Source organism: Lepisosteus platostomus, chromosome 10 (genome assembly GCF_059453375.1).
Source record: "Lepisosteus platostomus isolate fLepPlt1 chromosome 10, fLepPlt1.hap1, whole genome shotgun sequence".
NCBI classification, from domain to species: domain Eukaryota; kingdom Metazoa; phylum Chordata; class Actinopteri; order Semionotiformes; family Lepisosteidae; genus Lepisosteus; species Lepisosteus platostomus.
Genome location: NC_142620.1, coordinates 17,394,207 through 17,418,942, shown reverse-complemented (window position 1 = coordinate 17,418,942; position 24,736 = coordinate 17,394,207). Strand labels below are relative to the sequence as shown.

General features: G+C 34.9%; 1 protein-coding gene across 3 annotated transcripts; it reads left to right on the top strand.

Moving 5' to 3' along the window:
* The first annotated feature begins 1,854 nt into the window (after positions 1-1,854).
* On the top strand, positions 1,855-24,212 carry spint1a (serine peptidase inhibitor, Kunitz type 1 a). 3 transcript variants are annotated; one of them, XM_088648508.1, is made up of 11 exons: positions 1,855-2,013; positions 2,385-2,852; positions 7,663-7,820; positions 8,424-8,565; positions 17,105-17,275; positions 17,783-17,836; positions 18,486-18,611; positions 19,409-19,459; positions 20,717-20,887; positions 21,284-21,343; positions 21,946-24,212. In XM_088648508.1, the coding sequence occupies exons 2-11, from the start codon at positions 2,438-2,440 to the stop codon at positions 22,134-22,136; spliced, it is 1,539 nt and encodes a 512-aa protein (XP_088504634.1). In that variant the 5' UTR covers positions 1,855-2,013; positions 2,385-2,437; the 3' UTR covers positions 22,137-24,212. The 3 variants fall into 3 exon arrangements, with proteins under 3 accessions (XP_088504634.1, XP_088504635.1, XP_088504633.1); XM_088648509.1 differs by having other exon boundaries at positions 1,857-2,017; XM_088648507.1 differs by having other exon boundaries at positions 1,857-2,143.
* The last annotated feature ends 524 nt before the right edge of the window (positions 24,213-24,736 follow it).

The following is a 24,736-nucleotide window of genomic DNA, read 5'->3' as shown; positions in this document are numbered from 1 at the left end:
TGAAGGACACATATGAGCAAATTATCAAGCCTAATATAAGGGTTTACAGGGGTGGTGGCTAAGCTACAATTAGTAGCTCAAGGCCTTTCCCTAAAGCAAGTTGTTATTATAATTTAATACTATTCTGTCTCTGTTTAACAAAGAATTCTGTTTTCAACAGAATATGAAACACTGCACTGTATAATTCTGTCAGAAGAATGTTAAAAAGGTAAACAAGATGTGAGAGAATGTGCATGTCATTGAATGTTAACAGTCCAGGATCACTGGACAATAGGGGAATTGTAGTGAAAATGATAAGTTAAAACTGCTTTGCAAGAAAATTGGCTTATAAATGTTCTTTGTTCTCTTTCTTTATCACATATCTGCAAGCTTAAAGAAACACAAAAAGTTGTGAATCCCTTTTTTAGCTGTCTGTTCTGAAGGCAGACCTAGTGCGGTGCATTCTATGTGTATTGAGCTCAATAAAGGCCGAATCTGCACAAGGCTTCTCTACTGAAGAATTTCCCACAACATACTTTTGCACTATCGGTAAGTTTATCAATTGTTGTACATTACCATGCACTCACGGTCACTTGCTTTCTAGGTAAGATTCCTGATTGGAATGGGGTTAGTGTTCATCTCAGGCCATTACAGTGGAAAACCTTTGACAATTTAAGCTAGTCCAGGATAGTCTATGAAGAGTACTGTCCAATTGCCCAAACAGGGTATCACATTTCTGCAAACACATACTTTTGCCCTTGAAAATGTTGTCGTCCATGAATATCATGCAGGAATGTTTTCAACTTCTATCTGACTGCTCCAGTTGCAAGAATTTGTCACACACTAGGTTTGTGTGACTGAGAGTAGTTTTGGGTCGGCAGACTTTAGCTGTTGAAGTTGGATAGCACATCATAACGCTCAGCGGATATACTGTCTTATTATCCACGATGACCTTTGTTACACACAGTTGACAGCCCATTTGTGTGAAACCTCTAGCATCTTTCAGTTAATACTGACACATTGGCAACACCAAGTTGTAAAGGTTTTCAAATGGACATATCAAGCTGCTATGATGAATTTAAATAATTTGTACTCTGTGTGTATTGACTCACTGTTATATTCCAGAGAGGTTCCATTTGTGAAAATTGTGCTTCTGTGTGAACATCTCTAGCAAATCATTCAGATGAGCAGATCATCCTGAGACATCACAGAATTCAAATAACTGATATATCTCATTTAACTCAGTCATCTTAGTGTCATACCCGTTAAAAGGTAGTAATTTAAGTTTATATTAATACATGTTATGGGACTATTGCAGACTATGCCAAGTTACTGTATATGTGGGGTACTATTGTAAATTGCTGCTTTTTACAGTTACGTATTTTATTATTCTACAGATATCTTCTCTATGGATAACCAGCAACACTGTACAAAACGTGATGTGTTGCTGGCAGCCTCACATAAAAATGTTGCAGCTTTTAAGATAAATTAACTATTTAATTAAAATGCTAATGGTTTGTTCGTCGATCAGTTAAGAAACCTTTCCACAGTTCATGCATTCTAGAGTGTATTTTTATTTTACTGATTGTTTACCGAACGGCTACATATCTAATGACCTTGCTATAAAATTAAACGAAATTGTATCAAAAGGTTTGCCCAAGCGTATTTATCCTATAGCTCGAGAATTGTCAAATACATGTTTACCCACTTCATTGTGAAACTGGAAATACCGCACTAGCAAATCCGACGCTTTCCCAGTCACCTGTCTGCGTTCGCAGGCGGTGACAGGTGATGTCCGCAGAAGGTCGCAACTGTTCTCACACCCAGCCCCCGAGATGCGTCACCGCGAGTGTTCCGTGTGGTGTAACATTTCACTTCCTGGGTTCTACACAGGTAGTGACACACCTGAGAAACAAAAAAGGGTTAAATTGTTTGTGTCGTCTTATTCTCGGGAGGAACCACCCAGACGAAGCTTGAATGAGTCAGTCTTGACTGAAACTCGACAGTGAGGTTTTTTTTCTTTCCAACATAGGGGTAAGTAAGTAAAACGGAGGTTTATAAAATTTCACCCGGTCTACATGCGTATTTATTCTGGACTGGTCAAGAAGGGGGTTGCTCGAGATAAGCCGTGAACTAGAGCGGAGACTCCATCTCGAGCAGTAGGGTAAGTGTGGCCTTATTATAAAAAACTGAAGTATTACTTGATTTTCACATATATTGTGAAAAACGTAAAATAACCGAATACAAAACGTTTTACTCTTACTGTTCAGATACCAACTAATTTAAACAAATTAGGCAGCCCAATATGTGTAATGGTCAATGTGTAGATCATTCCAAAGTAATAAGCTACAGTAAACCTGTGAGACAGGTAATAATCTTATCATTCCTACTTGGTTATTTTACAGCACACCAGGAAAAAAAAACAATTAAGCCCAAAGCCCTTTTACCTTTCTTGAAGATGACTTCATTACATGTTGGATTGTTCCTATGCACTTCACTGCTCTTGCAAATACTGTACTCGGTCAGAGTAGAGGCACAGACGTATGGAGAAGAATGCTTAATAAACTTCACCACGGGGAGGCCCGGCTTCGTTCTGGATACAGACGACTCGGTAAAAGAGGGAGCAACTTTTCTATCCTCTCCCGAAGTGCAACGAACAAAAGAATGTGTGAGGGCCTGCTGCAAAAACCCGAAGTGCAACTTGGCTTTGATGGAAAACGCGGAGGAGGAGGGCTTGATCAAGCATTGCTTTCTGTTCGATTGCCTTTACAAGCAGACTTATGTGTGCAGGTTTGCTAAAAAACAAGGATTCAGCAATTATATATCGAAATCCGTCAACAAGGAATTCGTGGAGGGACCCCAAAACAATCCCGGTAAGCCGCAAACCGTTCACTTCCTATTTAACAGGGTCGCATGTTTGATCTGTACTCCTTTAAGTTGGAGTACGTAGGAGTACCTGAACATCTTCCAGTAGTTTGCTACTTTTAACCCGTCAGCTTCTACAGTAGAAGTTTACAACAGAAGTGTTTCCGCTTTATTCCAACACAATACATGACCTACATTTTATACAGCGTTAGCTTCACTGTCAAAAACCTGACAACATTTGATATCGTTAACCAAGGACCAGGGGCTAAACATTGAGAGGTTAATGTGTAGCTTATCTGACAAGTGTTGAAGAGAGTTCTTGATGCAAATGAATGCTGGTTGGGGGGCTTGGAAGTGTAAAGGTCAGTTTTGGATGTCACAGAATTGAAGATACGGTCCCAGTGCCATTTAGAACTGTGTTCCAGAATTACATTTTCGAGTAGTAATGGGAATAGGAACGATGTGTTGTAATATTGTGTGGAACCCCTCTTAAAATGAATCTTTAATACATGGTCTGATTTGCTACTCATTTGAAATCTTTCAACATTTTCAAGTTTTGTATAGACTTTCATGCAACTAGCAAACATTTTTACACCAAATACATTAGCTGAAATAATGGCTAACATTATATGGCATTAGAAATATTTCAAACTAACATAGCCAAGGAGCTGTTCTCCTTCATATTTTATTCTTCTGTTTATAGGTTAGATCAGAGTTTTTTAGTTTTAGTTTAGTTTCCAAGTCCAACATTAGGTCTTTGGATTCCGGCTTCACTATTAGACCTAGAAGTTCACCACAAACAGGAGTCCTTCACTTCAAAAGTACAATTGTTTGCATTATGCCAATATGTCATTTTGAGCATCAAAGTACATCTAAAGTGTAATAATACTGAAGTTATGGTGACTGGATCGTTGTACCAGCTATAGGATTGTTCAGTTAAGAGTTCTGATGGTGCTTAAATCAGTCCACTTGGACCATCTTTAATCCAAGTATTATATTGGAAACTCACCACAATGTTGTTAAGGTCCTCTTTCATCTTTATAACATTGCTTGTCTCTTCCAATCTTCTACAGAGGAGCTTATGGATGCATTTGTCATTTCTAGGCTTGAGTATTGTAATGTAGTGCTTGATGCTGTATCCAAACATGTCTTAAACAAATTTGCAGTATGTTCAGAACTCCCCTTCTTATATCCTGTCTCAACCAAAACTTTGTGAATATTTCTTTCTTATTTCAAGTTCATTGTATTAACTACATGTGGGGAATGAAAAGCAGTATATAAAAGCAAGGAATTTGTACTATTCACACATAAAATTCACAATATAACTACTCACATTTAAGGACTGGAATCTTTTGGGTCCAATATCACTGAATTTACGTTGCGAAATTGCTGTTTTTATTTCTTATAGTTTTGAATGTTTGAAATTTATTATTGAACCATATGCACATAGATGGAGTACAGTTTATGCCCGTTTTTGTCTGTTCTGTTGTTGTTAACAAAATCTACATTTATTTATTGGAGAGCATTTACAAGACTATAGATTTTGTTTTAGTGATCTGTTTCATTCTTATAAATGAAAGATTTCATTGTTATTGAAGAATATTCTGTCTGCTGTTTTCAGCTCTATGTGATCAGTCTTAAGTTCTGAATTCAGTACGTTGTTTTGTTCTATATCTAACCAGGGTACAGTGCTCTCTTAGAGCATGTTGGATGAATTTCATTTTTTAAGTTTGAGGTTTTATTTTTAAAACATCTTTATTTTGTAAGGAAATAAATATAAAGATCATAACCAGTTCTTAAGATTTATTTCGCTGTGGAGTGTTAATGAGGAATTACAGTCTCACCTGGATCTTCATTCTCATCAAATGTTTCTTTGAAATTACAGTATGTGAATAACCACATCTTTTGATTCAAAATAACATGAAACAATTCCTCTGTCTGAAGCCCAAATATACAGCCTAAATGGGAATAACATAAAAGGCTTCGTTTCTAAATGTAAAGGCAAACATTTAGTTTTGCTCTTATGCAGGTAGAGTGAGAAGTCTGTAATTCTCAGAATAGTCTGTGTAATAAAAGCATGCATGGTCCAAAGGGTTGTGGTCTAGGGACAGCACTCTTTCCAGGCTGACAAGACACTTTCTCTTTTGATGGTTGTATTGGAAATGATAAAGCTGTTGATAACATTGTATTCACTGCATTACCTTTAAAATGTGAAATGTATTTTCACTGTGTGCAGTTGATTTACAGAGTTTAGTACATGAACTTTAAAAATAGTGCAACATATCACATGTCCTTTTCGTGGAGGATTATGAAATTTGAATAAATCCAAAGTGTTCTAACATTTCTTTTACTTCCTCCTATCCTGACATAGTAATCCATATTTCCTGAATTAGTTCCTAACTAAAAGGAAGATTTATTCAAATAGGTTTATCAAAGACAAGAATGTAGTGGAAGTATCTAGTACAGTATTTAAACTGAACACATCTTTAAATTGTAATGATTTTTGTAGGAGAGAAAGTAGCATAGAGAGTGTATTTAAGTGTTTTTTGTAGGTTAAATTTGCCTATCAATTTAAACCATTTCAGTGAAAAGCTGATTTAGGCAACATAAAGGTTAAATGAATATGTTAAGCATTTTTCCAAAATACCTGTGTTTATCTGTCTATTTAAGATGAATTTCTTCAGATCTGTTTTTCATTTCAAATTCTGTCACTTGATTGAGCCAATTACTGGCGAAGTTAGCCAAGCTTAATGGGATGTTTAGTTAGTGATTGAAGATGCCAGTGAAACCTCTAGAGTGCATTTCATAATTTGAGGATAAATCTTCTATGGATAAATCTTGAAAGTCATGGCATAAATGTCACATGATGGATTCAAGCTGTAAGCTGCTTATTAACCTCCATAACCCAGGTGTCCACTACTGGCTAGGACAAAAATATGCTACCACTTTAGCATAAATGTGACGGTTATATTACAAACAAACCACAGGCATGCTTCTCCCTTCATTTTGCATCACAGATACCTGATCAGTGATTTTATTTGGTGATGGCTGAGTTTTTCATTTGTGTTTACCCTCTGGTCTTCATTTATGTTGCAGTCTGGCAGTTTCTTTGATGCCAGATTGATACAGAAAGTTTCAAGTGATGCATTGTGTTTTAGGGTTGGTCAATATTATGATAGATCTTGATGTTTCCTGATCATATTAAAAGTATTGATTTTGACATGTTGAAAAGCATCTTTTCAAATATAATTTTTAAAATATTATACTGTATTATGGTATATTATTATACTATACCCCGTAAAAATTAAAATAAAAATAATCTGTACAGAATTCAGATGCTGAATAGGCAAAACTTCTGTAGAGATAAGTCAGGTCAACTGTTTGATGCAGTCAGCTCTGATTGGTGTCAGTGAGCATGTCACAGAAGTACAAGACAATATGACTTCCAGGACTTAGAGACCAGATGCATGGTTCTATTATCTCAGTGGGACAGAATGCCACAACACTGTTCTGTATTTGCAATCTCTTTGCTTTAAAGAGTGGCCACACACTTTCCTAGCTTGTATTCCAAAATAATTATTTGTATTAATAATTGCCCATGTGCTTTATATATCATTTTTCTGTTGAACTAAGTCTATATCCTAACCAAAAGAGCCATCATAAAAGCAGTGTTTGACTGGAAGCTAGACTGAAATTAAACAAAGGATGCATTATGTCTTAACATAATGCCAGCCTTTAGTTTGGAATGGTTTTTCTTCAAATTGTACTGTCCTCTTTAGAACACCACTCACAGCCTGTCCCAGACATGGTGGAACTGTAGAACTGTCATATTTATTGCTTTCTTTTGCAGTACATAGCCTTATATGATAGTTTATTTGCACTGGTAACATTGTCATAATTTACAGTGTTATAGCTTCTTTAAGATGAAGCTTCCTTGCATCATTGAGCTAAGTAAGAAAAAATGCATGACAAAAGAGAATGTTTCTTAACGTCGGCTTAGCTTGTAACTCCTGTGAAGCACGTGATCCGTCGTGCCCCATTTTACATGGAAAGCTCTAAAACCTGCTGGATTGGTGAATCCCTGTACAAGCCTATGCATGTTAGGTGTTCATTAGGCAGCCATGTCTGCTAATTACATCATGTTTATCCCCCTCCTGTCAGTATAGAGTAAACTAAACTTTTAAATCTCAAGTAGTGCCCCATATCTTATATATTATTTCCTTTTCTTTTTTTTTGCTATTCAATCATTTTAAATTGTTGATGAGAATAATGTTTTAAGGAACCACTCCAAAGTATTTATTCTTGACGGTATTATTGAGTTTAAGGGCTATGCTGCAAATCAAGTTTTCATTTTTCACAAATTGAGTGGTACTGTATATTTTGGAAACAGGTCTGTATAGTAAGGGGAGGGAAAGTTAAAAAAAAATATTTGTTAAAGTAATTTTCTTTGTGAGTTAAAAGTCTCTGTACAAATACATTTTCCCCCCACATCACAAAAGATGGATACGCATATATACAGTATAATTTACTGAGTTTGTGATCTTTGTTTTTAACCTGAATATTACATTTAACCACATAGTATCCTTGTCACATCAATTATTCATGTTCAAAATCAACATCACTTGCCCTGGGTGGTTAAATTTTAAGAAGTGTTCACAATTGAAATTGCGTATATTGTCCAAAAATATTTTAACAAAACAGTGATATTTTAAATATTTAACTGATAATTTTCAGATGGGTTTTTTATTTAAAATAAGCAAGCTGGTTTTTCTTTTTACATTTGTTTTCTAATCAAACCTTTATTTGGTTTTGTTTTAGATGTTGATGACAAACCTCCAATTGCCAATGCTGGCCAGGACAAAGTGGTCCAGCCCCACGAGACAGTGATTCTGAATGGTCTTGAAAGTACTGATGACCACAAGATTGTCCACTACCAGTGGAAAATGATCAAGGGAAACCCATCAGCCAAACTGCAGGTGGGTGAATTTTGAGAAAACGCACTGTGTGGCGTGGCCTAATCACACAATTTAGTGAATTAAATCCTGTTTAGCTAAGCAAATAACATCTTACATTATAACCAACATTGATTACATTTGAATTATTAATATCCTTATAAGTATCCTTATGTTTCTTTACCTTCATCCTCATCAAAGTTCTATTAAAATTACATTACAACATTAACCTTCTGTAGGTTTCTAATACATTTATTTTCTCTGAGATAAATATCAGGTATGGGTTTTCTGATATAATACTGCTTTCTATAAGGATAAATATACTACTGATATTTAGTTCAGGTGGGTAACTGCGTCAGCATGCGTAGACTGCAAAGGAACAAGTAATAGGTTTATTCCATGCTGAAAAAAGAAACACAACATTTTGGCCATGGAGCCTTCTTCAGGTGTCACCACGGCCGAAACGTTGTGTTTTCTTTCTTCTTTTTTCAGCATGGATTAAACTTGTTCCTACTGATATTTACATCTGTTACACTTTGAGAGTGCTAGGAGATTTGATTGAGAACCATACACTATTTAAGAAATTTAGCTAAGCTGGACTCAATGAATTCTTGTTTTGCATCCTAGAAAACTGATTTGGATGACCAAGCTCAGGTGACTGGTCTCGTACCTGGGATGTACGTCTTTCAGCTCTCAGTGATGGATGAAGCTGGGCAGTCTGACTCCGCCCAAGTGAACATTCTTGTGCTCACACCAGAGCAATCAGAAAGTGAGTATTGTACAACCACCATAGTTTGGGTTTGGGGTTAACCAGATGAAAGTGTCATTCATTCTGGGGTTGCTTGTTTATTCATACCAGGCCTAGAGTTGATCACCACTGAGAGAGACTGAAGTTTTTCAATAATGTTTGTGTTCTTCATCTAAGTTTGAATTTAATCCCCCCCATTGGTTTGCCTTGTGCAATTCTGTTTGAGGTTTGATCTTTATGAGGATCAGTTTGATTGTTTATACTGTGTATTACCTACTGTAAGCCTGTATAATAATTACCATGTGTCTTTATATAAGTGCATAAAAATATCACAATTTAAGTTGAGAAGACACTTTTCTTTCCCCACAGTTTTTGACAGTTCTAATTTAGGTTGTGTAATATGACTTGCTAGTTTTAGGTAACAGTATTTTATTCCAGTTTCATAATATTAATTATATTGTTGTTCTCAAATATATTTTGCTCAAATATATAGTTGGAAAAATGTTTTTCACATCTCACAAGTAGTAATATCTAATTTTTCAATGAAAGTTTTAATGCATTTTAAATGCAGAATATGTACTACTGTACATATTCCTGTTTAATGCATTATTTAAAGCAGATTTTTCATTCCTGCTAAGGAGTCCTTTTGTTGTCTATTGTCCAGACATCACATAGATAAGCTTTACTGTAATTATTGGTATTATCCTGAAATATTTTTGTTTTGGATGGCATGGCATTACATTTCAGAACAATTCTAACAGTGCAAGAAAGCTGCATGTGATAGGGGGCCATTTGTACATCATGCATGTTTGGTTGCTAGTAGCTTATCGACTTGAGGAGCTCATCCAGACCTTTTATTGAAAGTACCCAGGTACCAATCAATAATCAATTTTAATACCATGGCTTAGCAGCGTGTTTTTAATCCTAAATGATTTTTTGGACCTTCCGGTTGTACTCTTATTTTCATGTTTTGCAGCTGTGCATAGTATTGTATTGTTCTGTTGATTTAAGATGAACTTTTATCAGCCCTGTCCTCGGCAGGTATAGGAAAAGCTAATGTCTACATTGTGTATAATAAAGAAAAAAACTTGCAGACAAAAGCAGTCTGTTGAAAGAGCTCAAGAATACATTTATAACTTAGACTACTTCAAATCCCCCACAAGTGGATACTTCATGAAATGGCATTTGTTTTTGTTTTGTTTTTTGCAATAACTAGCATTATTCTTGACCTTCAAAATCTTCACACTTTTATTTAAAATCAATTTAATCTGAAAAATGAAATAAAACTTCTTAACATTTATCATTCTAGTGTATCAGAACTATCTCAGTTATTAGAGAATCTCTATTAATAAAAAGTCATTTCATGATGCATATGAATTAAATTATTGGCATAGAAAGGGGTACTGTATGTAAAATGTTAAAAGCAAAAACTGTATTCTGTCTTGCTTGTATTTTTGTCTCTTATAAATATATAGCCAACCATTTATGAGCTCAATTTTTTAAAATCAATTTGTAGTTTTAATCTGTTTCATTCTAAGAAAAAAAATTCTTATCTGTTATATTTATAAGGATGTTTTCTGTTATTCATAAAAGTTAATCTTAGAGATATAGAGCTCCTCCATGTCTGAATGACTCCCTTAGGGCAGGGTTGTCCAAAAGTATTGATGGGAATTTAAATTTCTGGTTCCTTGTTTTGTGGACTAGAAGTAAGAAGTCTCTTACTGTCCCTTTTTTCCACATTTGTTTTGTAATACTCCAGCAGTCACCTTGCCTTCGGGATAGATAGGGGTCTGCATTAGTCCCTACAGGTTCAATCTAGAGAGATACAGTAGATGACTAAATGCTTACAGTGGGAAATAGAAACCCCATAGTCACAGATGCAGTCTACTGAAACAAGATAGTGCTGCACATATTCAACTCTCTTCCACCAAAGATTTCCAAAATGCTCATTTAGAATTGGTCAGATGGTTTTAGTCCAGGACTGTCTTTTCTTTGGTCATAGTTCTGTGGTGTATCTGAAGAAAATCATTTTAACTCAGCTATTATGCTAAACCAGTTAATTACTGGATTGGATTGGACCGATGCAACAACTTCTTCCAGCTTTACAGGCGCTGGTGCTTCAAAAAGAGTTGGGGAAAACTTAGACAGCGTAATCCTCAACAAGCAGGAGAGCCTATCTTTTCTAGTTTGAGAGTTATTGAGGTTGTATTGTAAATGTGACTTTTTACATTTGGACTTTTTACATTTCCTTCATAATACAACAACAGTTTGGCTCCACCAGCTCTTTCAGTCTGTATAGGCTGCAGTTGGTAATATTTTGTGATGTCATTTTTTGTTTCTTGAGTGTATACATTGAGATACTGTATCTTTGAAAATACCAGCTAGTTAGGAATTTCCACCATAACAAGACAGAAACATTTAAAATGCATTTCTTATAAGACATTGTTATGAAAAAAATGCCTTAGGGATTTTGAAGTAGAAGAGTTGTTCTTCTTTGATCTTGTTCTACAAGACTGGTTCTGCTTTTCAAAGTTTAATCTGAACACATTATTTGACTTTTAAAGTCAGCAAAACGTTTCTAACAAAAAGTCTATAATAATATGAAGAAAATGTTAAAAATATTTACTGTTACAATACTAAAGACTATAGCTGTAAAGTCTTTTGATTAAATTGTTGCATGTCCTGTCCTGCATTTAAACAAAACAGTCTGAGAATTTCGACATATTTATTTATAGCGATGAAGTGACTGATAGCCTGTAAGTAACAAACAGTGCAGTTCCTTATAAATGCATAACTCCCTTATTATTTTTGTTTTGCATTCTTTCTTCCTGATTTTTCTAGAATCTGTGTTCTGAAACTGTTCCAACAAGGATTTTAGTTCAAATCAATTAATTGATTGAATTTGAGTCATTGCTGGGATTTATTAAGATCGAGGCTAATGGATTTTGGCCAGGCTGAGAAACCATGCAATACTGTCATAAAATGGAGTAAACTAAAATGGAGTAATTGTCAACTGCTCAGATCACTTATGTAGAATTCCAGGAATTAAGTTGTTGGTAAAATACATTATTGGATAGAAAACCATAAATAAATTATTATATCTTGAAATAAAAATGACAGATAAAGGTATTGTAATTCTACAGTATTGCTATCAAAGTATATTAGATTAAAATAGATTGGAATGAGGTGAATACAGCAGTTTTATATAATAGTAGCAAGGCTTGTTTTTTTTTGTTTTAGGAGTGAATGTTGAACTTTGATCAAAGTTCTAATTTGTAGAAAGAGATGTGCCACATTGCAATATATATTATAAAAGTATTTAATTCAAGCCATATTCTGTTGGATTATTCTGCTTGTTTACATGAAATGAAAAATGAGACTGTACATTCCCTGTCATTAGAGCATTTTGTGACAGAATGTGATGTTCTCTAGGTCAGACATTCATTTAAATATCATTCTTCCTCCATTTGCTAAGAGAGACAAGTCTCCTAGTTTGTATTTACTGGAAATTTCTAATGTATACTGTAATTCTACTGTTTGACTGAAAAGCAATATGCACCAACCTTGCTCACAAGGTTGTCTTCCATTGTATTTAAAATGCACCTTCAATCAATAGCTAAAGATAAATTTGTTTGATTAAACCATTAGTCACTCATAAGGATATATACCGTTTTTCTGAACTGTGATATTGTCTTCTGTGTGTTAAGCTGTTTTCTGCAACACTCTTGAACCCAATTAAGGGAAAAACTAGGGACATTTTTAGGTTCAGAGGCTTTAAGCAATTTAACATACTTTTGAAATACAGCTAACAGCAATTTTAACAGTTAGTTATAGTTAAGGCTTTGTTTTACTACAAATTTCAGTAAAACTTGATGTTCTGACGTGTATAATTAACAACAAACGTGGATAGAAATTAGTCTTAGTCTTCATGATTTTAACCTGTTTTGTGAAACAAAAAATAAACTAAAATATTTGCTTTGCTGAGCACTAAAGAAATTAGTTTGGGAGATGCGTACTGTGTGTTTGGCACAAAGCATACAATACTCTGCATTTATATTAGTCAAAAATATCATATGCCAGTTAAATTTAATAATTGTCTCTTTCTGTCTTGGACAGATAAGTTATTTTCCCTTTGTATGCAAGAGTCATTGATAAGCGTTTTTCAATTTAGAATCTGACTTTACAATCTACTTAATGGGTGAAAAGTTTAAAGAATGACACTTCTGTTCAACGAAGTGACCTTCTTTCTAGAAATTGGTACTATTAAAAACAGGGGAGAAGAACATATATTTAGGTATTCTAGCCCTGTTCTGCTTAGGAATTCTTGCTATATCTATATGCTTGGACTTTTGTCAGTTAAAACAACTCCTTGGGTGTATTATCAAATAGCTTGAATGTTTAGCACTAATTCCATTGTCGGTGCTACTGTGTGCTTTTTTTTTTTTTTGCTTTTGTTGTTCACCTTCTTATACCGTTCCTGAACTAACGTTAATTCAGCCATGTCCTTTTTTAATGTCATGGGTAGTTATTACCAAGTCACTGCCTGAATTCTCCCTTTTGTCTATAATGGTGAGGGTTTTATCTTGTAGTTTAGCTATAACCTTCTTAAAACCCTAATGGAAAAATGTATGGGTTTAAATGCAAATAAGGTCTAATTTGCATGTCTCAGTGTACACCCACTTGTACTTTGTATTTTGAATTCCACTTCTAAGAAACAAGACTAACATTTAAACAGTTTACAGACTACATGTCATGTTAGCCAAGGCTTTATTAAAAGTGAAAGAAAACAAAGCAGGAAATTAAAGGTAAAGTATCAGCCATTTTCACCAGTATGAAAATATCAGATCTTCTGTAACATGAAAGCAGCTTTGACCAGTATGTTTGCCTTGTAAAAAACGTGGAAATAGTTTGCTGGCATCTTGAAATCCCCCTGTATGAACAGGTGTAAGTCATGTACTATATTTGAGTGTTGTTCTGTAACTATTCACTCATTCGTTAAAAGTAATTTTGCCCTTTTAAATTGTTTGTGTCCATTTGATGAGCCATAAGGGCGGAGTGGTGGCTCTGTGGCTAAGGATCTGTGTCTGTGACTGGAAGGTTGCCAGTTCAAATCCTGCAGCTAGCAGAGGAATCCTACTCTGTTGGGCCCCTGAGCAAGGCCCTTAACCCCAACTGCTCAGGGGTGCTGTACAATGGCTGACCCTGCGCTCTGACCCCAAGCTTCTCTTCCTGTCTGTGTGTCTGTGTCTCATGGAGAGCAAGCTAGGGTATGAAAAAGATTAATTCCTAATGCAAGAAATTGTATAGGGCTAATAAAGCAACATTATTATTATTTTTATTATTATAACGCCCAGCTTTGCACCAGTATTAACATTTTGTGGCGTTTGTTTTAAATAAGCTTGGAGCTTTTTATCAACTATGATTTTTTTTAAATGAAAGTTTGGGAAGGACAGCAGGACCCAAGTTCTTCACAACTCTTTACTGCTCTTATTCATAATCCTCCACATCACAGTAATCTATCAATACCAGAGTAAGACAACTTTCTTGTGTTCCTCTGTCCACCCCTCCTCCCATCGTAACCTTCATAGCTCCCCCTTGGTTATCTCCTCACTCTGCCCATGGATCCTAACTTCCTTGTTCTATGGCCGGGGGTTGACCCTCAGTCAAGTAGGTTATGCCAAAACTATGTCTCAATAAACATTCCTGAATACATTTTCCTGTTGAGTAGTATTACTGATTTAATATCAGTTAATATTCATTAACCCCAAATCTACAGGGGGTGCATTGGGTGTGGTTGTATTTAAATATTTTGATTTCCTTGGTAGTTTAATTGGAGGCTGGTTTCTAAAGAAATTCTAGCAAGCCCAGAATCAAATACAGGATGGAGCATTCGGTCCATTCCAAACTCAGTGTGTGTTGAAACAGGAAGTGACAAAACTCTCCACCTAGTCCTAAGGAACTGGTTTTTCTGGTTTCAGGGCTGAGTCACTGAGTAATAGTGCGGGGCTCTCATTTTCAGAGGTGGCGGCATTTTTGTTAGGTGTAGCAAAACATTTCCAACATGAAATCTGCAACTCACTGGAAACTAAACCTAAAAATTCCCCCAACTTAATTGAAATTTTAAATGGATTTTAAGGAAATATAACCTTGATCAGTACCCATTTCAGATTAACATTTTTGTTTAATAAAACAAAAGATAGGGTTGGGTTAGGTTACGTGGATGCTTTTGATCAAAACTTTCATTGCAGTTTTCATTTTACATATACTTTTTAAATATATTTTTTCATGATCCCCAAATTGTACGTGTTTTCGTAGCTTATTAAAAATGCTTTGAGGGCATTTGGAATACTAAGGTCAAGGTTTATCTTTTAGCAACGCAAATGGCCTAAAAGTTATGATACAAAATATACTTTACACTTAATCAAAAGTTTATATTTTAGATCGGATCATATCCAAAAATGTAAAATCTTGGATTAACCTGGACTTGGCTTGGTTTTAAATAAAAAGTCGATCAGATTCTTTGATTCTTGTCCAAGGTTTGATATTGGTGGCTTCCTTCTAGATAGATAGATACTTTATTGATCCCGTGAGGGAAATTACAGTGCAACAGTAGCTTTACACAGACAACACAGTCACAGTGTAACGAATGATACAATAATAATAATAATAATACAATACATACAATACAATCAGTACAGTGAGGGGTGCACTAAAAGAGTTACTCACAGTCCAGGACACACAAAGAACAAACTAGAACAGAACAGTACGCAGAAAAATCATATCACACATGAATATAAGTACAGATGTAAATATAGATATAAGTATACCCAATCTACCCAATTTGAATGCGTTTTCACTGTCTGTGTTGTATTGTTTCACTTCTCTTCAAAACCTTATGCTTTGAAAAAATATTTTTTTTGCTTTTTCACTGTGCCATGAGATTTAATTTTTTAATAATAGGAATAAATCATTCCTCTACACATCCCACCAAACAAAAATGTGATGAATGTCACATTGGTTGGCATTTGTCCTGAAGTAGGCTTGTATATGTTGAAACGATGTTAATAAATAATTCTAGAGTAGAGGGAGTGTATACCAAGCTACTTTCTCTTTGGGATTAGTTTCTATTTCACCTTCTTGATAAGTTGTTTAGTATTAATGTTATACTTGAGTATAAAATCAAGGTAAACCTGTTTTTTTTTCTGCTGGCAGAAATGCTGCAAATTTTTCTGTGCTTCCATTTCTTAAATGAACTGTGAAGTGTTAAACAACATAGATATCATTAATATCATATTAATGACTTTTGGCATGATGCATGTTTTAGGAAATGAATAAACAGTACAGAAATAATGGATATAAAATATAACAGAAGAATTGAACGTAGTAGGATTAAAAAGGGCCAGAAGTGGCATGTACATAGAAAATTATCATACTGTGTTTGCACACTTGTATTTGTAATTTTAATTTCTTATTTGCTTTAGATAAAAGGACAAACATTCAAAAGTGAGATTAGTGTATTTTTTTACTTGTTAAAGCTTGATGATAAGGACTATATTCATAGTACTGGTATCTTAATTATCACAGTAAAAATACTTTAACTAAACATTTGTATTTATTTTAGCCAATGTTCTCTGTGGTGGTTATAATGAGATGCTTGGTCCTGACCATGTTTAGTCAGGACTAAAGTAAAATGGCTGACAAGTGAAAGGTGTCTAAAAATAATACCTAGGTGTTTTTAGTTTTAATTTTCATATTGGACGTGTAGAAGACTACACGCAAGCAAAGTGATATTTGCGTTTTGCTTGTTTTCCTGCATAACTCTGCTGCATGTGTGCTGAACTTGCAGCCCTTAAATTCTTTGGAATTTGTCATTGACTGACCTTATACAGGCACCCCCTAATTATGTAACACTCAACGTGAAAATTAGGCTTTATATAACACTACCATATATTATTTCTACTAAGTTATGTAATTATTAAAGGTGTCAGCAACAATGCTATTTGTCACAAAATAGTCCTATAAAATATCTGTTAGAGTCGCAAAACTTTTGCTTGAACTCCTTTTTAGCCTGGATGGGATATTAATAATTTCAGGACTGATTGTTTGAAGAGTGTGTGCCACATTTATTACCCAGTAATTATGCCACGTTCCAACATTGTGAAAACACATGTGCCCCATTTTTCCTCACCCCGATAATGTGGCATTTTTGTGAAGCTGATTAATGCTGAAAATTTAAGTTAGAAGTTAAGAGTTAAGTTAAGAAAACTACTCAAGTATGGCAAATTCCATTCTCACAGAACACGAATAAGAGACCTGAAGGGATCTGGAAGTAACTCATGGCTGACGGTGCTTAAGATGAGTTGCAATTCATAATATGTGGCATTCATTTGAAATCAGCAATAATTGATATCTCTGGTTTGAAAAATACATAGGCCTTGTGCATTATTTTGTGCTGCTTTATATTTCTTACCATGAACACTTCAGAAACAAAAAGAGCTTTAATGTGCTACAGGATTAGCTTTCAGTTTCTTTTTCTACTTTAAATTTGTTTCTTCCCTAGATCACTGTCTTGCGCCAGTGAAAATTGGCCCATGTCGGGGCTCGTTTCCTCGCTGGTACTACAATGCTGCTAACCAGAAGTGTAAAGATTTCCTTTTTGGGGGATGCAAGGAAAACCGCAACAATTACTTGACGGAGCAGGATTGCTTAAATGCTTGCGATGGGGTGAAAGGTAAATGTCATTCAGTAACTGCCCAAAGTGTGTACTTGACACACTAATATCCAATATACAAGAAAGACCGATATTAGGACAGCACAGTCTAATATCCAATTAGGAAATGCTTAATCTGCTATTTGCCAGCAGCTACTGTATATCACCCTGCAACTCACAACTGACAACCCACTAAAGCTAAGAAGGCCAGGATGGGAGATCCCCTGGGAAAGTTAAGGTTGTTGCTGGAAGAGTGGGGTCAACATGGGGAGCTCACCCTGCAGTCTGTGTGGGTCCTAATGCCCCTGTATAGTGATAGGGACACTATACTGTAAAAAAGGCACCATCTGATTAAACTAAATTTTTCATTAAAAATCCCAGGGTGCTTCTCGAAGAGAGTAGGGGTATTAACCCAGGTGTCCTGGCCAAATTTTCCCCTGGTCTTTACAAATCTTGGCCTATGAAGTGGCTTCATCACTCTGTTCTCCTCCCCTCTGATGGCTGATGTATTTTTGTTTTGTTTTTTAGTTACAACTGATTCCCCAGTGGTGCCTGGAGGTAGAGGATTTTTGCATCCTACTGGTAAGTGTTTAAGCAAGTCCTTCACAAACCTACATTGGCATGTTGTGCTGTGGCATGAACTACATGACCACTGATGGATTTCAATATAATAAAAATTAAATTGCTCATGGCTTTAAAATTAAAGTGAATATGGTTTGTTTCCTGTTATCAGACATTGTTTAATATACTTTGCATGTCTGCTGTGGGATGGAAAACGTGTCACATCACACTCTTTTTAAAAGTAATATGCTCCAAACCTATTTTTTGGAATTATAAATGTAATGAGATTAGGGGTGAAGAGCACTGGCTTTACACCACCATTACTGCTCAGTCCTCTTTGAGTTCTTGAAGATGCTTTCCCAAAATCTAGGTGAATCAGTCATAGTAGCATATTATAAAGTATGTGTAATATTATATACTAATATATTTATCAGGTAAACATAGAGATTTTGGTGAAAATCTGAACATTTCTCACATTTTGACCACTCTCCGTCTTTGAAAGCATTAACTTGTAAAATCATGTCTCATTTTTTGGTTAAATTGCAAAAGAATGGTTGAGAGTTATAGACACTCTTTCTGAAACAGCTAACATTTGATATATACATATATAAAATGAATGAGATGTTATGTACAAGGCAAAAGGTATTTCCTCATGTCCTGTCTCTTATAGACTGTACTGTTCCATGCTCAACATCCCAGTTCCACTGTGCTAATGGCTGTTGTATTAATGGTGACTTGGAGTGCGACCAAATTGAGCAGTGCAGCGATGGATCAGATGAGGCTTCTTGCCAGTCCCGTAAGTTACAAACGTATTTCAAAATTGGGATTCTCACTACTGGTTTACAAGTGAATATCTGCATTTAATAATACAGTATAGTTTCTTTCTGAGGGAAAAACGTGGCATTTAAAAATGGTTATCCGCTCAGTTTTCCAATTTGATGTATTTATTTAAAACCTTTTGTCTTGTTAAATGTTTTAAATTGATCCTCCCAGAAAGGTTGGAAGTCCTTGTCCTAGGTATGAACAAACATACTTTGTTAATTTTAGAAAACACATAATAAATATATTTTGATGAAGGTGAGTTAAGCCAAAATGCAGGAATGTTTTTGATTGAAAACTTTTCTGTCACTTTGAGTGTTGTGGGTTGTTCTTAAGCCTTTTAGGGATATTTCTGTCCAGCAAACATTTGTAGGATTGTCCGTCTGTTAAATTATTCAGAGAAGAAAACAACTTTGCATTGTGGTTCCTGTTTTATGAATGTGTCCCAAAAGTCTGTACTTGCAGAGGTGTGGATTTTGTTTATTTTTATTGATATAATAGTAAACATTCTGTGTTTCTTTTGCTGAATCTTGGCTTTATAGTTAAAAAAATAATTACCATAAGGATAAATGCTCACTTCAGTTTATAGCATACTACAAATATATTGTAATTCCTATTCAGGTTTCTAAAATTATAATCCTTTCATTGTCTACACCCTGTGGTCATTTAGGATGCTATTTTATCATTATTTTTAACCAATATCCAGATTTTAACCTGATCCTCTGATATGGTAAAAATATAATGTCTAATGTCTTAACTGTTCTTCTCTTACAGTCAATAGAACCTTTAACCGTCTCTTGGAGATTGACATTGAGAAGGAAAAAGGCAAGACTAAAGTTTTCTCCAGTGATCTAGTGACAGTTTTTATTTTTTATAATAGTACCATGATCCATCTTTGAAATTATTTATATGAACTAGGTATTTAGGTGGTTGTTAAATTTAGTATAAGACTGATTCAATATATCATCGCAAATTTTGTGAATTAAGTTAATTGGAAATGTGATGCATTTACAATTGTAAATACATAAAGATGTTTTGCGGTTGTGGTTGATGCATTTAGTGATGAGTTACTTGACCTGCTAACAAGGACTCTACAATGGCTAGGGGAGCATTGTAGCATTGCAAAGATATGAGACCGAACTCGATGTTAAAGATTCCACTTTTATTTCAAAACGTTAATGCAGATTCAACAACAATGAATTGTTATATATGAGATGTTTGCTGTGCTGTTGTTATTTTTAATATCTGACGTACAGGTAGTTTGAAAGTGCTTACATATTAAAAGCCACACAAATTATAACTGGTATTATAATTCAATGTTCTTGATGACCATACCTGCATTCTTTAGCATTTGTACAGTAATGGTTAAGAAACCCCTGCAGATATAAAGAATAGCTAAAAAAACAAAAGCATTTACAATGAGCTCTACATAACCTACGTTATGCAGTTTTTGTATTTTTCATGCTCTTTGAAATTTGAAATTAGTATCCTTTTTGATTTGGGCTGTCCATATATGTTTATTTGAATTGTTAAATTTGTTATTCCTACCTGTGTCCACCACTGTACATAAAAGAATTAGCAAATAGTAAGCCATTAATTATTTGAAGCATTTCCTATTTCCTTTTATGGTTTGTTTATCTATATTATATACAGTATATACACTATCCACAATTTATGTTAGATGTTATAAGTTATATCTATGCGAATATGTGATGGATTAATTGGATAGATAATATTTTAGTTTTTTAAGGAAATTATAATTTATTTTGAGCCAATGTGCTCATATGAGAGGTCATTCTGTTGGTCAGAATGATCCTATAAAGGAAAGCTCTTTGTTTGAATAATTCAGAACTCTCTCTCTGTGCCATGTTTTGCAGAATTTACAAAAGATCCCTTTTTGCTTTTCTTAAAGATTCAACTAGTGGGAGATGCAGCACGTTAGTAGCAATTTGAAAGTCTTGTATTCAGGAACGCAGATCACTTTTTAGAAATTGCCTTGTGGCATCATTCTTATTCCCCCCCTTTAAAAAAAAATCTTGCCTTCTTGTCCTTTAAAACAAACTTATCTTTTCTTTGTTCCAGTCCGTTGTACTGAACCTCCCATGACCGGTCCATGCCGTGCTAGCATGACCCGATGGTACTACGACCCCCTGGTTAAGACCTGCCATCGTTTCAACTTTGGAGGCTGTCAAGGCAGTAACAACAGGTTTGCGACCGAGGAAGAATGTCAGAAAGCCTGCAGTGGAGTAACAGGTGTGACATCCTTTTCCCCACACAGTTTTGTGGTCAACAACATAGAAACAAAAACAGTTGCAACAAAAGGTTTTGTTTTAGTTCTGTAACTATTTTTTTTCTTTTAAAGCATTTTTTTTAGAGAGAACCACTGTTGTATTTTGTTCTATCACTGAATATAATACAACAATGCTTTGGACAATCATTCTGTGTATTCTGTGGTATTTTTTGTGGATCACCTTTTGTAATGCTATTAAAATAAATGTGGCCTTTTAAATCTAGCTCTTGATGTCATTACTAAGTAAAATGCATTTTGATTGCAGTGAGAAAATGCTAAATTCATTTTATCTTGGAAATGAGAACATTCTGCCAGTGTCAAGGCTTATTTTCTTCATTTAAAATGAAATTATTTTTTAGAAAAAGATGTCTTCGCAAGAGGATTATTTGAACGTCAGGAGTCGGACAAGTCTCAATCAGGTGAGAAATGTTGGAATAATGTGCTTAATGTTGAACAAATTAACAGTAAATGCTTCCATTCACTGCCTCACATTAGGTTTTCATACAACCCCCTGGTATTTCAAGTGTTAATTTTTAAATGCTTGAAAAAGGTTAAAAAAGGTAAAAAATTATAATGGCTTTATTCTACAGAATATATATCCACAGAAAGGAAATTTTACTTTCTTTGGTACTGTTGTGGATTGTCAATGGATACAATGGATACAACGACTCCTGTGAGAATTGAGCTGCTACTAGTCTGTCAAACTGTTTGTCTTTTATTTGTCTGACCTGAGTTTATAAAGAGTAGCCTAGAGCACTAGTAAACGTGGCAGTAGTAACAAAAAGTATCAATGTGTTATTTATTACCTGCATGTAGCTGTTTACAGTAACTGTAACTTAGAAGCCATTTTTATCTTATTTTCACTTTGAATAAGTCAAGAACTGGTCCTGGACCTGTTTTCCACCCATTGTCAGAGAGGTTCATGTGCACCAGCACATATACAATACGTGTGCTCTTTGCAAAATCTTCTGAAAAGACTTGTGAATATCGATTCTCTTTTTTTTGTTCTCACTTCTTTAAGGTTCCATTGCTGTGGCTGTTCTCCTTGGAGTTGCCATAGCAATTGTGCTGGCCATTTTAGGGTATTGCTTCCTGAAGAATAAGAGAGAACGGGCCAGAAGGCAGCCGCGTGTGAATGTTAACGGCTCTACCATTTCCACCACCGAAGACACCGAGCGCCTTGTCTACAACACCACCACAAAGCCTATCTGAGAACCTCACCACACAGACTCATCCTCTGCCAAAGGCTTTCTCTGCTCAGTTTGGCGTAGGGGAGTGGACACAGGATCTTTTTAATGCTAATGTTATTTGGCCTCTTGTGATAAACCTACCAAATAATCCACATTTGAAGTGCTGTCATGACTTTACCAGGTGCCTCTGCTTTGAAATGCCTCCTTTTTAGATTTATCTCAGGCCAAGTTCTTCCTAAAACTTTTACTCCAGGTCATCGTTTTGCAAACCTATAGCTCTCGGGGTTCCAGAGTTTGAAATGGGTAAAGGTAGCATCTTCGTCCATATGTTTAAGTGGGTCAAGTCTTATTGGCTTTTAAGAAACACATTATATCTGCTTGAGTAACATCTATTCAACTGCGAATTTGTGCACTTTCATTAAAACCTGTTTCCTTTGCAATGAGATGCCAAGCATGTGTTCTGTGTTTTACCTCCCATATTTTACACTTGTTGCTGTACTTAAACTAAGAGCTTGATGACAAATGTAATATGTATTGTATTTTTAATTTTGGGGGGGATTTATGAAAATGGAATGAGATTTGCATGACCCTCCAGTCCTTGGATGGGAGTGGTTGTTGCTCAGATTTTAAGATTATTCACACTTTTTTATGCTCCATAGAGGCATCTGAGGGCATTTATTTAATAGTTGTAAAATGTGCTTAGTTGGAAATGTATAGAAGTATTTTCTTTTTGTTAGTGCTGTTGTAACAGTGGGTAGGTACAAAGTTGATTTTCCACTAGGCATGTGTTGGTAACACAGGTATTGTCTCTGTGGATTGCTATGTTGAAAGATGTCTATGCAAGACAAAATATTTTTCCATAAGAGAGAACCATTCTGATACTACTAACATGTCTTATCAGCAGATGGATTGTATATACAGTTTATTCTTGTGTTCACCATTTTCCTTAATGAAAATGTCCTTAATGTGATTGTCACGTGATTTGCTAACAGCCAACATCAATAACTAACCTGTTTCCATAAATAGTTGTGTACATATAGTCATATATAGAGATACACATGTGCAAATAGACACGCATGGACGCAAACACTCAAACAAGCATGATTAATTCATTTCCACCTGAATACTGAAAGTTCACTTTTTCTAGAAGAAAACGAAAGCAGTCCAGTACTGTCTTAAAACTCTGCATTAAAAACTCTTCATGTTGATTCAGATATTAAAAACATGATACCATAAAAATATAATTCAGACAATATTCTGTTAACAGTTAAATCGGTTTGAAAATTGTTGACTGTACAATAATAAAAAACGGAGATAAAAGAAATGATGTAATGAACAAATGTTCCTTTGGTTAGAATTTTCTAAAATCCATTTGTAACTTTTGCCTTGTGTTACTCTATTTTTAAACAACCAAGTATATTGCGTTATTTAAAAAGTACACTGCAGTTTAGAGAGGGGTTTTGGAGATTCTGTGGGTCTACAAGCATTATGGAAAATGGAAGTGAGGGGGGAGAGTACAATATATTTTTGCGTGTGTGAATGAATCCACTCTGTTCTGAATCCATCAGCCCTTTTGAGAACCAGCTATTATTAAAACCCACCAAATACAATTACAAATATCTACTGGTAAAGAGAAAACTGTGTTATTTGCTCTTTCTCATTGACATTTTAAAAGGTTTTGTTTCCCAAAATAAAACTTATAAGCCTGGTATTGGACCATCTTGGGTTTCTTTCGGGCCTTGCTTTAACTGTGATACTGTTTTCCGCAAGCTTAAAATTTCACCTGTGGTTCTTGTCCAGGAAGACCTACTTCTCCAGTGTCATGCATTTCTTGTATTTTATTAGTAGTACTCCAATGTTTGTTTGCTTGTTTTATCTAATTTTATCTAAAAATATTTGGCTTTGTGTTACAGTTTTGTACTTCAGGTACATTGCTGATAGCTGTGTTGTATGTTTTTTACTGTTCCAATGATATTCACCTTTTTATTTTTTTAGTAATCATTTTAATGCAGTGTTTTGAAGTGTCATTGTGTTGAAGGGCATGCTGTTTTCCTACTACTGTATGTAACAATTGTAATAAAGGGGATTAAAGATTAAACTAGAGAGTATTTTGCATTGACTTGATTGTACATTGCATGTTGGTAATGATATTTTCTTTCTCAGGCCTACATGGCTTTTTCAACCCTTCGGAATTAAATATATGTTATAGAAGCTATGGGGACCTTCACCACCTTGTTGACTTTTTTCATTCAATTAATTTTCATTAAAGAAATCCTACACACAAAGCACTACTTTTAATTGTGAATTTTAGAGGAAAGTGCTCAAATGCTGATGAGATACATCATGCTTGCAACAACTTACTAGTATAGTAGTGCAGCAGTGCAGGTTCTTCAAGATTTGACAAAACTTTTATAAGGCTGAAGAAGCAAGGTGATTTTAAGAATTAAAAACAGAACATGAAACTCCCAAAAAGGCATACGCTAAAACTAAATGTTTAGTTTTGTGCACCAATTTCACATCATGCATTATTTTAAAATTATGTTGATGAGTCCATCTCTCTTTCATTACAGCTAATGTCTTTAGAACAAGACAAGAAATCTGGTGTTCTATTCATTTTTTATT